Below are 12,547 nucleotides of genomic sequence, written 5' to 3' on the forward strand. Positions count from 1 at the left end.
ATTTTTTCTATTTTTTGGTTTCTATAATATAGTGGAAAATATTGAAATAATTTGTATATATACGTAATATACATTTCTGAAATTGCGTTTTGCTTTTCAGAAGCTAAAATTATCTTGTGATACATTAACTTCTGTATAAGAATTGTAGTTATTTAATTGATATGATCATGTTCTAGGCTATGAAAACGTCAAAATTGGGTACTAGTTACGATTATGTTGAATTTAAATTCATTTATAAAGTGAATCAATGTGGAGGAGTGTTAGATTCTAAAGCAGAATACTTTGTCAGCCCACAGTATCCACAACCTTATGCATCAAATCTTGATTGCGTTTGGTTAGTCACCTTTGACGAAGAAAGTATTATCAAAGTAAAAATATTATCAATGTTATTAAATATTATTTATTGGATTTTTTTACAAATAATGAAAATAATATCTTCATTTTTTTAAGGTATCTTTTAATAGTTTCGATTTAGAAACCGATTGCGACAATGATTATCTAGCAATTTACAATGGCGACAGCGCTCGTGCGCCTCTAATTGGAAAATATTGTGGAAATATTCCACTTCCTGATATAATAAGTAATTCAAACAAACTTTGGTTTTCATTTCACAGCAATGAACAGTTACAATCCAAGGGATTTAATATCTCACTAACTCCTTTGCAAGAAGGTAATTTTTATTGTTTATAATTTAATATTTTCGTCCTTTCCCCAAACTTCAACAGATTGATAGGAAACAATGTAAAATATAGTCAAAATTGTAAATATATTTTTTCGAGGTATGATCACGCTCTGCAACCTTTAGAGATCTAAGTGCCCTCTTACTGGTGTTAGGAAAATTTCTACACCACTCCTTCCAGTCCCAAATTTCGAAAAATTCCAGAATTCAGAGGGTTTCAAAGAGAATATGTCCTCCTCTGGCTCCTGGTAGTTTCTGAAGTGTCGTAGTGGCATTGCCTTCAGTTAAGAGGTTATTGGAGATTTCTCGTTTTCCACAGAATTGGAGTGGCTATTACATATAGATACAACTTCTTCAAGTGCCCTTCAAGATTTCCGTTATAATTCCGCTGGCAGATCTTCATTTGTCTTAGACCAGGAAGGCTGGTCGAGAGCATACCTGTGCAGATCCCTTTAGATTTCTTCAACTGCTCACGGAAATTACTATCACCAACCTCACAAAAGAGTACAGGTCCCATGAAGGGAATTTTGATGCCTTGATTCGCCAGGTCCTGGATCATCTCATTACCTTCCGCGCCGACATGCCCCATCACCCATACTAGAGAAATTTTATTTTCTCTGCTCAATTCATTTAGTATTCTGAGGATTTCCGAAACCAACTTTGAGCTGGCAATATGGGAATTCTGTGGTTACATGGCTGCCTGGCTATCGGAGCCGATGACAAATCATTTAAGCTTAGAAGATATTAGCAATTTTTTTATCACCTTGATTTATGTAATATATGTAAAAAATTGTAGTCATGTCCAATTTCGGATATTAAGTTTTCGCAGAATATTAATTATATTATATTCAGAAAATATGATTATATTTTCGATACAATGAAGATCTTCACCTACAAATCGAGGAGTAGGTATATATATAAAAAAAAGTTTATGAACAACTTTCAGTTGACAATGTTCAAAGGAATTATAACTCACAATATATAAATAAGAAAAAGTCTAATAAATGTGCACTTCATTTTTTGTAAACAGTTAAAAAAAATACTCTTTGTTTCTGAAATTTGTTCTTAACACAATTCACCGAAAGAAATGGACCCAAGTCCAACTATTCAAAATGTTCAAGCATTCATTTTTTCTAGTTTATAATCAATGGTTTCTTTATTGTAGGATGTGGAGGGATTTTACATGGAGATGGTGGAGAAATTATATCATTAAACTACCCTTCAGCTTATGTAAATGATTTGGAATGTGATTGGGAAATAAGAGTGGATACTGGATTCCATATTGGGCTTATTTTTTCAGGACGGTTTTTTATTGAAGAAAGTGTTAACTGTACAAACGATTACCTCGAAGTAATTTGATTAATTATTTTTAAGTGTTTTTTTTTTCCTCTCTTTTACAATAAACGACAATTAATTAAGCCTTTCACATGATCATCTAAAGCTGTTTGTTCTAACAACTGAGCTAGGGTAAAAATTAAAAATGTTTGTATGGTGTGACAGCTATAATTGGTAAGCATTATTGTTCAGTTGTAAAAAGCATAAAGGTTAAAAATTAAAAATAATATTTTTCGCTAATTTTAAACAAGAAGTAATTATTATTTAATAAATATTTTAACATTTTATTCTTCAGTTTTTAAGATCAAAAAACATTTTTTATACTGTAAATATAATGTTTACATTAATTTCTTTCCTAACATTTTGAAATTATTGTCAGAAAAATTCTTAAACGTTTGAAGATTTTTTTTTTTATAATATCGGAAAATAATTAGCTCAGTTTTTTAAAAATTAATCAGCTCTTAGAATTAATTTGAAGCTGTTAAAAGTTTTCTTGTTAATGTCTTTAATTGTGAGGTTTCTGCTGCAGCTGCTACGAATAAACAACACTTATATGTTTTATAGTTTTTATTTTAATTGTACTTTATTACACAAGGTACTATATACACTTGACGCTAACTCACAGTACACAACAACAATGACGCTGTACAGACGCTACAAGCCGCATTACTCACAAAGACAAAATTACCAATGTATTAATTAAACATTATTTAACAGAAGCTCGATATGATCTTAATATAACCAGCTTAATAATATAATTAACTTAATATAATATAACTTACTATTCTATGATTTGAAACGTTCTCCCAATACTTATGAAGTTTTATAAAATGTTGACCTGATTCTTTTTTAAGGTATCAGATTATGTAGACAACGAATGGAAGAGTTTAGGAAGGGTGTGTGGAAGAGAAACAACAAAGATTTTCAACAGTACTACCAATCGGATGAGGCTATTTTTTAAAACCAACGACAAAATAATAGGAGATGGTTTTAAAGTGAGCAATTCGTACTGCTTGTAACGTTTAATCATTGTTCTAATATTTCTATTTCATAAGCTATTTTTATAATATTAAGTTATTGGAAACAACATACTACTACTTCATTTAGTAATTGAAGTGACATATTAGACTGCTTACGGCTGGGAGAACATTTGTTTTCTTAGAATTCTTTAAAAAAATATTCGTGCCCAGGTATTAAAAAAATTATTTATTTCGCATTGTTTTATTTTTTTATGTACATCTAGCCATTAGGTATAGACAATGTGTAAATAGCCGTGTTTGTTCTCATAATCCATTTCGATTGCAAATATCAGGAAAGATAATACATTGGTAGCATAAATAATAAATTGCTGTTTTGGACATGTTTTTGAAATAGGAAAAAAACTGAAATGTGCTTCTAAAGATTATGCTCATTATCAGGAACCTTCCGAAGGTTTTATGTACGTAAGCAAATATATATTTCATTTTTAATGTTTCAAAGCAGGCCAATTAAGTTAAGAATAACAGAACATAGAGTGGAGTGACTATGTTCTTTGGTCCGGTGTAATCGAACTATTGAGCCATCATTTTGAGCTACATTTCTCTTGCTTCACTTTCCTTACTTCCATAAAGGTGTTGGGCTCCACAATGTTAAGATGCCTTAGTCTCTTCTTTCCATGAATGTCTATTTCAAAGCTTAAAGCTTTAGTGTCCTGTCATCTCACTACTCATTCCAATGTCAAAGTAGATGTAAAAATAATTTTCTGCGCATTTTGCCTTTACACCGTAAGAGTTGTGGAAAAAAAAATGATTCTACGATAAGAAATGTTTAATCCCGCACCGGTCTTTTGTTAGAGGAAATTTAACTTTAGAAACTTTCCCGTAACACTAAGGTTTGGTGTTTAATAGAAAGGGCTGAGTAGAACATATCCAAATGAGGACAATCGATGACAATCGTTATTGAAGAACATATCAGAGAGTTAGGTCAGATTTATCGGATCAGTTCCCAAATCGCAATTCAGCGTTATTATCATCCAATTTTACAATTCCTTAAAATAATAATACGATTGGCATTATTAATAAAGTAAAAATTCAATTAATAGCCTATTTATCAGGGTTTAACGTCCTACTACCAATTAGAAGATTTGGACGGTGGAGGGAGCTCATACTTCACTATTAACATTTTTCTAATAAATAAAAAGTAGGTGCAGGCGGAATTCGAACTGGGCATCTCTTAGTTACAAATCTAAATTTAAATTTCTACAAGAACACATTTCCCTGCACTATTAATGAACTACAGTTTATAATAGGAATTAGTTAATCCTGCTGAAATATTTTGTACAATGATTTAAATTTTTTTCAGGCTATTTGGAATATTAATTGTGGTAGTGTAATTAAAACGAACAGAAGTGGATATTTATATTCACCAGGCTATCCACAGAATTACAAGGGCTCTTTAGATTGTAAATACGAAATAGATCTATCAACTACAAAAGTTATTACTGGTCAATTTGAATATTTCGACCTTGAAGAAGGTAGGTTCATTTTGCTAATCTATTCTTCAGGGTTTGGGTCAATCACTCTGATTTTTTATTTTTTTGAACGGTTTCGGAATTTCATTCATCTGCACTGATTAAGTTTCAGTTGCAATAGTATTGAGTCCCATACAACAGAAACTTGATTGGATTTTAAAATTCTCCGCACAAAACTTTATACAAATCCATCTAGAATGGATTGTCAACGAGTTCAATGAAAATCTTAACCTACTTATTGAATGAGCTAATTTTTTCCTACAATTATGAATTCTTTGGAAATAGAATGCCAAGGAGTTTAATACAATAACACTGGTCTGAATATGTGTCATAGTTTTGCAAAGAACTGTAAGTGGTGATCTTTAATGTGCTGAAGAATGAGATTCATCTTCAAAGAAAAGCCGGGAAGTTATATTTTTGATGAAGTTAGCGGTATCGACTTAGAAACCTCTTAAGAATCAAAGGAGAAAGAAGTATAATAGAAAGTCAAAATTAAAAAAGATAATGTTATTTACTAGGTGTGGCCGTATTTCTCTTTCCAAAGTACTCTTTCATTCTAGAATTAGTCCATTGAACTCCACAAATTTAATTATTGAGGCTGATGTGTTTGATTTAATTTTAATGGTATTTGCTGTTGTTTATGTTGATAAATACAATTTAAAAGAAAAAAAAGACAAATATATGTTGTTCTTCTATTTTAGCAACTTCACGAGGATGTATCTATGATAAAGTTATTATCTACACCAAAAGCGCTGGAAGAATGTATCGCGTTTTAGGTACTTATTGTGGTAGTTCACCGCCTCCGGAATTCTATTCAAGAGGACGTTTTAAGATACATTTAATAACTGATAATTGGACATCCCACAACGGCTTCGTTTTGCGCTATTCAATTCCTGGTAAGGAAACGTTTTTCAGAAATAAAAACTAATATTTCGCTGTTTTTAATTCGCCAGGAGCTCTTCCTAGTGCACTACTGTTCTCACTAAAGACAAGACTTATAGCAAGAGAAAATCTAAGAAAATGAGCTTTTATTTGAACCAGGGTCTTCTGGCTTATTAGTCCTTGGAGATAATTTCTGAACTCACCTCTTCCCGGAAATAAAGTTTTAAATTTTCTCCCTTTAGAAAGGATTTCATAGACCGAAACAACCGGCTATGTAAGGGGTCTTAAAAGAATCTTAGTGCGTTGCCGGGAGCAATTTTAATGAAAGTTGTTTCCGGTATTGCGATGGGTAATTTTTTAGTACATTTTGTCCAGTTGATTAATAAAATTATATTACTCTTTCTAGGAACTCTTACAGCAGCTCTCCTAAAAAGAAAGTTTGGGGCCTGCTAACTTTTTATTTTAGAAAGATAGCCTAGAAACTGAGTAAAAAAATAAAAAAAGCCAACTCTACACTTTGTCATTAGGATGGTCTTACTTCTTAACGATAGAGAGTGTGCCTCTCAGACATCTCATCGTTAAATTTCTCAAACATTATTCATTATGTAAATATGAAGTCTCTCAGAAGTAATTTTTGTTTTTTTAATGCATTTTTTTGACATTTTTTAAATATTCGAAATTTTATATTATTTAATTAAAAAAAATCGTTAACTTTTTCCGTCATAGCCCCATTATATAATTTCTATACCTGTTTCGGATTTGTATCTATATTATTTGTTATTATTATTATTATTATTATTTTTTATCTTGTTTGTTCATTTAACAAGTGTCGTCTCGCTTTCATAGTTTTCTCCGTCTTGCAGTTCAAATATTTAGATTTATGAATTACGATACTGTACCAATTCTCATTTGAGTACTCTACACAAGGTATTAAATCTGTGTATACATCATCATTAGCTTATTGTAAGCTTTTCTAATCTAACAGTTGCGATCCAAATATTTTTATTTTTATTAATTAAATAATTATTTATTTTTCATAGAATGTGGTGGAAATATTGTTGAAGAGACAGAAATAGTTTCTCCAGCTTACAGACCAAAAGGTTATTTCTCACCTCTCGATTGTGTATGGAACATAACTGCGCCTGAAGATAAAATAATAACATTTAGGTAATTATAGATTAGAACTGTGTCAAGATTAAAGAGCAATCAAAAAACTTTTTTTCGAAAGGTTTCTTTCTTTTAATAAAATCGCTCAGTTGGAATAAATTTATTTCTTCAAAGATATATTGTAAAATAGTGTAAAAAAGCAGTATACCAGAAACTGAAAACAATTCTTGTCTATCTTAGTAATTTCTATTTTTCGTTGTTTTTACAATCTATTTCCTTCATTTGACAAGTTTTCCTCATTTTACTTTTGAAAACTGTAGAAAGAATAAATTTATTCGCAATGTTCGGTAAAAAGAAGACATTTCATATGGCTCATTTACGATGTATCTGTCTTTCATTCTTCCATCATTTATTAAATCTCCAAGTTCGCTCATAGCTTGCGTTGATAATACTGTGCAGCCCGCCTACTAAGTCTCAAGTTCCACTTCCTTCATGGCCTTGTAGTTTTTATGAAATATTCTGTGATCCTTACAAATTCAAACTACCTCTTTCTCAGGCAATGACTGCATTTTACTATTAATTTTACTAATTTCACCATTGTTTGATCTCAAGTTCTGAAACAAATTATGTTGTGATAAGGCATTTACCAGGATAATTATTACCATTAATTTTTCCTGGTTTCTGGCCACATATCGCGACAATCTTACAGGGGAAAAAACAAAAAAGTGATAAATATTTCTTTGCAATTAACAAGTAATCAATCTCATCTTCTTTTGGTTCTTTGGCTCTTATGATAGTGGTAATTAGTATGACAGCATGGCGCACATTCCATTCCAAAATGGTGTTCTATTTCCGTAAGCAGTGATGTAATTTATATTTCAGTGCATAAAAGGTACAGTTGCTTGAGACACAAACAGTTCTAGTGAATACCAAATAAAGCGAGGAAATTAAGAAATTAATTAAAATAATTTGTGAAGAATAAGTAATGATTTGACATCATTCAGTTTACAAATAATTTTTATTTTAACCTAGCTTTTTGCTTCTTATTTTTTTAGGATTATTTCTCGAATACCAGTTAGTCGAAGATGTCGTCATGCTGGTATTCAGTTGTGGGATGGTTCTATACCTATACGTGGAAATAATTCAAATTTGATTGCAACTTTATGTGGAGAAATAGAGAAACAACCTGGACAATTTCGCACTGAAGGAAACCAGGCAGTCTTTGAATTTAGATCAAATAATTTCCAGAGTAGTCAAAAATTTAGTGCAATTATCAGTTTTACTTATGGTAATACACTGAATCATACCTTTATATTTTTATATATATATATATTTTGTACATGAAGTAAGGTACTACATCCGATATACAAAGTTCAATAAGCAATTATTTATTTAAAACCTCTGTTCTTTTGTATTTGCTGTTTGACCAGAAATATATTTAGATAGATAGTAGATATATCGTATGTACTGTATTTAGTGTTAAATATTTACAATGCAGGGGTTGTGTGCTATAAAATTTTTCAAAAAATGAAATAAAAATCAATACAAACTGAGTAGTATATAAATACACTTAATTAACTAAACTGTATATATATATACATATAAAATATATGTATATATATATATAAAATATATGTATATATATATATTTATAATCCTTAACAAAAACTTACAGTTTAAAAAGTTAAGTATTAGGGTTGATTAAATGCCAAAAGGTACACAAATCAGCAAGTACCCATCATTTCATTTATACTTCATTGATATGATTTAAGTAATTTTACTGCATTAACTTTTCCTTCACATTTTTAGAATTTATTAGATGTCACAGACCCTTATGCTGGCCATTTTCATCTACAAAATATTTGTTCTAGACTGTAGATTGTAATATCTATTTATCTATAATAATCAAACTATTAATTACAGGTTAAAAAGAAAAAAAAAATTAGGCTAAAGATTTCAAAAACTTTTTTTAAAAAAATGCTTACACCAACATACATCAATGATTTCATTTTATTTATTTTTATTTTTAAATAAAAATCGTCGGTTTAAGTTCATTCTTCGATTAAAGTAATTGTTATTTTATGAAGTAGTGAAACGTTTATAATAATAGGTAATAATTATCTGGCTTTATCGCAAATAATATAGTTTTCTTCAATTACATTCTCAATCTAGATGTTCTTCCCACAATGTTGTATATATGTAATATAAAATAAATAAGATATGCATATTTTTAGGACAGCTAATTATTCCAGTATTTTACTATAAGTAAAATTAGGGGGACTAAATTAAATTACAATTGAGAAATGAATAATTATTGTTGAATAATCTACTTGTTATTAACTGTGTGTTATTTGTGCTCAGGAATATTTCGGTAAGACGAATTCAAGACTGAAATATTGTTTTAAATCCTTCGTGATTCAAATTTAAACAGTGGCTGACTCTGACTTTGTCTTTTTCTACTTTAACATGCATGTATATGTGACTACTCAGAATAATTCAGAACTCATTTTATCATAATTATAACAAAAAAATATTATGAATGAACTGGCCAGCATAAGGGTCTGTGACATCTAATAAATTCTAAAAATGTGAAGGAAAAGTTAATGCAGTAAAATTACTTAAATCATATCAATGAAGTATAAATGAAATGATGGGTACTTGCTGATTTGTGTACCTTTTGGCGTTTAATCAACCCTTATACTTAACTTTTTAAACTGTAAGTTTTTGTTAAGGAGATTTTTGTACCTTTTGGATAGATTTTTCTTTTTGTCTATTTTGCAAAGTTACATATCTGCTTTACAGATTTTTTTTAAAATTTGGTATAAGCAATTCTATCATTATAACCTGATAAGGCGTTAAGTCGGAACCGTAACTACTGGAGAGATCTTTTTAAAGAATGATTATAATTGCGGTCCCCAAACCATCCTCAATAACAATTTTTTTGAGAAAGCGTTTTGAATAAAATAGGAAGGTATTTGTACGTAAATAGCAAAATTAAACTGCGATTTCAGTACTTCCTTTTAAGAGGAGCAAGAAAAATAAACTGCGATTACTGTACTTCTCCCTAAAAGGCAAAGATTTTGAATCGAACGACTTTTCATTGATGTAAATCGGTTCACTCATTGATAATTTTAACGATTGCAGTACTTCCTGTTGGTAGGCGTAAGAGCATGATGGCACTTCACAGCCACGTAGAGGAGCTTTAATCACTTCTTCGTGCTAAATTTTATCAAAATCGGACTAAGCTTTATAGAAATATTGGTAATAATAGTTTTAGAAAGGGCCTTATTTGGGTAGGGCAAACTCCCCTCCTTATGAGGCATGGCGTCGAGACTTTTAAAGTACAAATCTGTACAAAATTTTGATTCGAATGACACTTTATTCAAGAAAATCGGTTCACGTCTCGATAATTTGAAAGATTGTTATACTTCCTCTTAACAAGTGTAAGAGCGGATCGTCGCTTTAATGGTACATAGGGAAGCCCTAACCCTATCATCCTACCAAATTTTATCAAAATCGGGCCAAGATTTACAGAGAAATTATTAGAAATAATAATTTTGGAGGGGGCCTTATTACATAAAGGGGGCTAACTCCTCTCCCATTCGATGTACAGCGTCGAGACCCCCAAAAGGCACATCTACAATAAATTCCGAATCGAATGACATCTCATTCATGAAAATCGGTTCACGCGTTTAGGCGGTACGCGGTTTACAAAAAAGGTAACAACAAGAAGAAGAACAACAACAATTTCTGAAAATGCCGTTTTTGCTCATTTTCGGCAACTTTTTTCTCGAAACCTATTACATCTATGTTGTTGTAAAAAAATTTCAGTTATAAAGGAGGGTTTGTCCTATAATTTAAAGAAAATTTGGGAATTTTATCTTTTATAGAAAAAGAGAAAAAATTGTCAAAGTTGGGTGTTTTTCAACGTTACACTTTTTCGTGCAGTTTTTGACGATCAACCCTTATTTATAATGACGAGCATACATAAAAAAATAAAATTTAATATTAGAAAATAATACTTATTCATTTAGGCAAAATGATCATATTTTTAATGCTCTGTTTAAAAAATATATATTCTATTCAAGTGGTAATTTAATAAATAGAGCTTTATAAGTAGCATTTTTGCTAACCCCCTCTGAAAGATAGTGGAATCCAATTGGTTTATAAATGGGACATTCTATTGACAGGTGTTCAAGAGTTTCGTACTTATTCAAATTACATAGTGTGCAGACAGATTGCGTATCAATAGAGTGGTAGCCTCCAGTTTTAAACCAGACTTTTACACTTTTATCACTTGCTACTCGTAGCTGGGTCACAACCCTAATAATTATATTTATATAACTCCTTTAACAGTTTTTTTTTCACTTACTAGAAATATTTACAATTGCAACAAATGAAAGTCTTTTAAATTTATTATTTAACAATTTTTGATTCGATTATTAATTGACTCATTTAATCCATTAGAAATTATAAATTTTATACAGTACTCTTTTACTTATGGAATAACAGGTGAAGCTGCGGGATGTGGCGGAAATATTGAATTATCCACTCCTACGTATGTACGAAGTCCTGATAAAATTAATAATAACTCTCTCGATTGCCATTGGTATATTGAAACTTCAGAAGGAAATTCAATAAATTTGCAATTTAAGAATTTTGAAGTAGAAAATTGTACCAGATCCAATATTTCTTGTTCATGCGACTTTGTTGAGGTATGTTAACAATTTATTATTTAATTAAAAATTGTAAATTAAGTAAATTTAATTAATTCTCTTATGTTACTGTTTTAGGTTTACGATGGGCTAAGTATGAATAGCGAAGTTATAGGAAAATATTGTGGCAATGTGCCGCCAGGCACTGTATTATCATCTCATCGTTTTATTTCATTTAAATTTGTTAGCGATGGAAATGGAAAAAATTCGCAATTCGTAATATTAGCTACTCCAACACCTTGTAAATTAATTATATAATTATCCTAATGTTTAAATTTTGTCTCTCTGTTATAAAAAGAAATCTTACCTTCTTGTCTCTGGTGTATCGCTGTTTTTTTTTTTTCTTTTTTTTTTATTCAAGCTTCTAAACTATTCTAAGCTTATCTTTAAATTTATCTTAGTAAATGAAACCCATGTTTCTATCTAACGCGTGTTTTCAATGTAAGATTTGTATTACATATTTCGTTTAGAGAAGCGTCAATGCAGTAAATTAGATTTCCAGAATTCATAATTTTCTTACAGCCTTTTCTTCAATCTTACATTCTTTTTGTTCATAATTCTGTCACTTTTATTATTATTATTATTATTATTTATATAGAAATGATCGATTGCTGAAGCGTATAGCTAGCTCTTAATTAGGGTTTTTCTACTAATTTCAAGATTGAAAAGAATTTACTAGAGTGCTAAGTTAAATTAATAGTTATACATAGTTGTTATTGAAAATAATAATTATAAATATGTATTTTTGTTTTAGCTCTTTGTGGTAAGAGTGTGATAAATGTTAACTCGACTCCTCAAGAATTAACTTCACCAAATTATCCTGATAACTATCCAACAAATGTTCATTGTAAGTGGGTGCTTCATAAACAATTATGGACCACTTTTGATTTACACATTGTGGATGTGGATATTGAACCTTCGGATACATGCTCAAACGATAGATTGCAAATACGTGAACTTGAGGTAAATATGATTTTTTTTTTTATTTGTCCTCATTATATCTGATTTATTTAGCCTGTTAATTCTTTCGTTAGGATTTAATTTTAAAAGGTTGAAATAACTGAATGATTTATCAACAAACATTTTTTTTTGTTTAGAGAGGATATAGCCATTTGTTATTTTGGGGTGCAAATCCAAATGAGAAACTCATTATTGGTCTCGATAGGACCTTCAACTACCGTTCAACTGTAGGTCTGGTATATATGTTTATGATTTTTACGTTATTTTTTAAAAATAGTTAATGTTCACTTCCGTTGAATTTTGAGGAACACGAGTTTTTTAAATTATTTACAGTCCATGAAATCAGAAATTAGTTTTACT

At 30.1% G+C, this 12,547-nt stretch overlaps 1 protein-coding gene across 7 annotated transcripts in view; it reads left to right on the forward strand.

The window, feature by feature from the left end:
- LOC141454369 (cubilin-like) overlaps positions 1-12,547 on the forward strand; it is a 74,240-nt gene that overhangs the window by 54,529 nt on the left and 7,164 nt on the right. For 5 of the 7 annotated variants that reach the window (XM_074128506.1, XM_074128507.1, XM_074128511.1 and 2 more), the window contains 12 exons: positions 177-368; positions 451-670; positions 1,845-2,029; positions 2,869-3,009; positions 4,355-4,526; positions 5,225-5,419; positions 6,446-6,572; positions 7,568-7,800; positions 11,025-11,227; positions 11,306-11,468; positions 11,982-12,190; positions 12,325-12,423. In XM_074128506.1, the coding sequence (XP_073984607.1) occupies positions 177-368; positions 451-670; positions 1,845-2,029; positions 2,869-3,009; positions 4,355-4,526; positions 5,225-5,419; positions 6,446-6,572; positions 7,568-7,800; positions 11,025-11,227; positions 11,306-11,468; positions 11,982-12,190; positions 12,325-12,423 (2,139 nt within the window). The remainder of the gene's footprint in view (positions 1-176; positions 369-450; positions 671-1,844; positions 2,030-2,868; positions 3,010-4,354; positions 4,527-5,224; positions 5,420-6,445; positions 6,573-7,567; positions 7,801-11,024; positions 11,228-11,305; positions 11,469-11,981; positions 12,191-12,324; positions 12,424-12,547) is intronic. The other 2 variants (XR_012458676.1, XM_074128508.1) reach the window with 2 other exon arrangements.

This window comes from Rhodnius prolixus, unplaced genomic scaffold (genome assembly GCF_049639745.1).
Source record: "Rhodnius prolixus isolate KJV_2025 unplaced genomic scaffold, Rpr scaffold_9, whole genome shotgun sequence".
In the NCBI taxonomy this organism is placed as follows: domain Eukaryota; kingdom Metazoa; phylum Arthropoda; class Insecta; order Hemiptera; family Reduviidae; genus Rhodnius; species Rhodnius prolixus.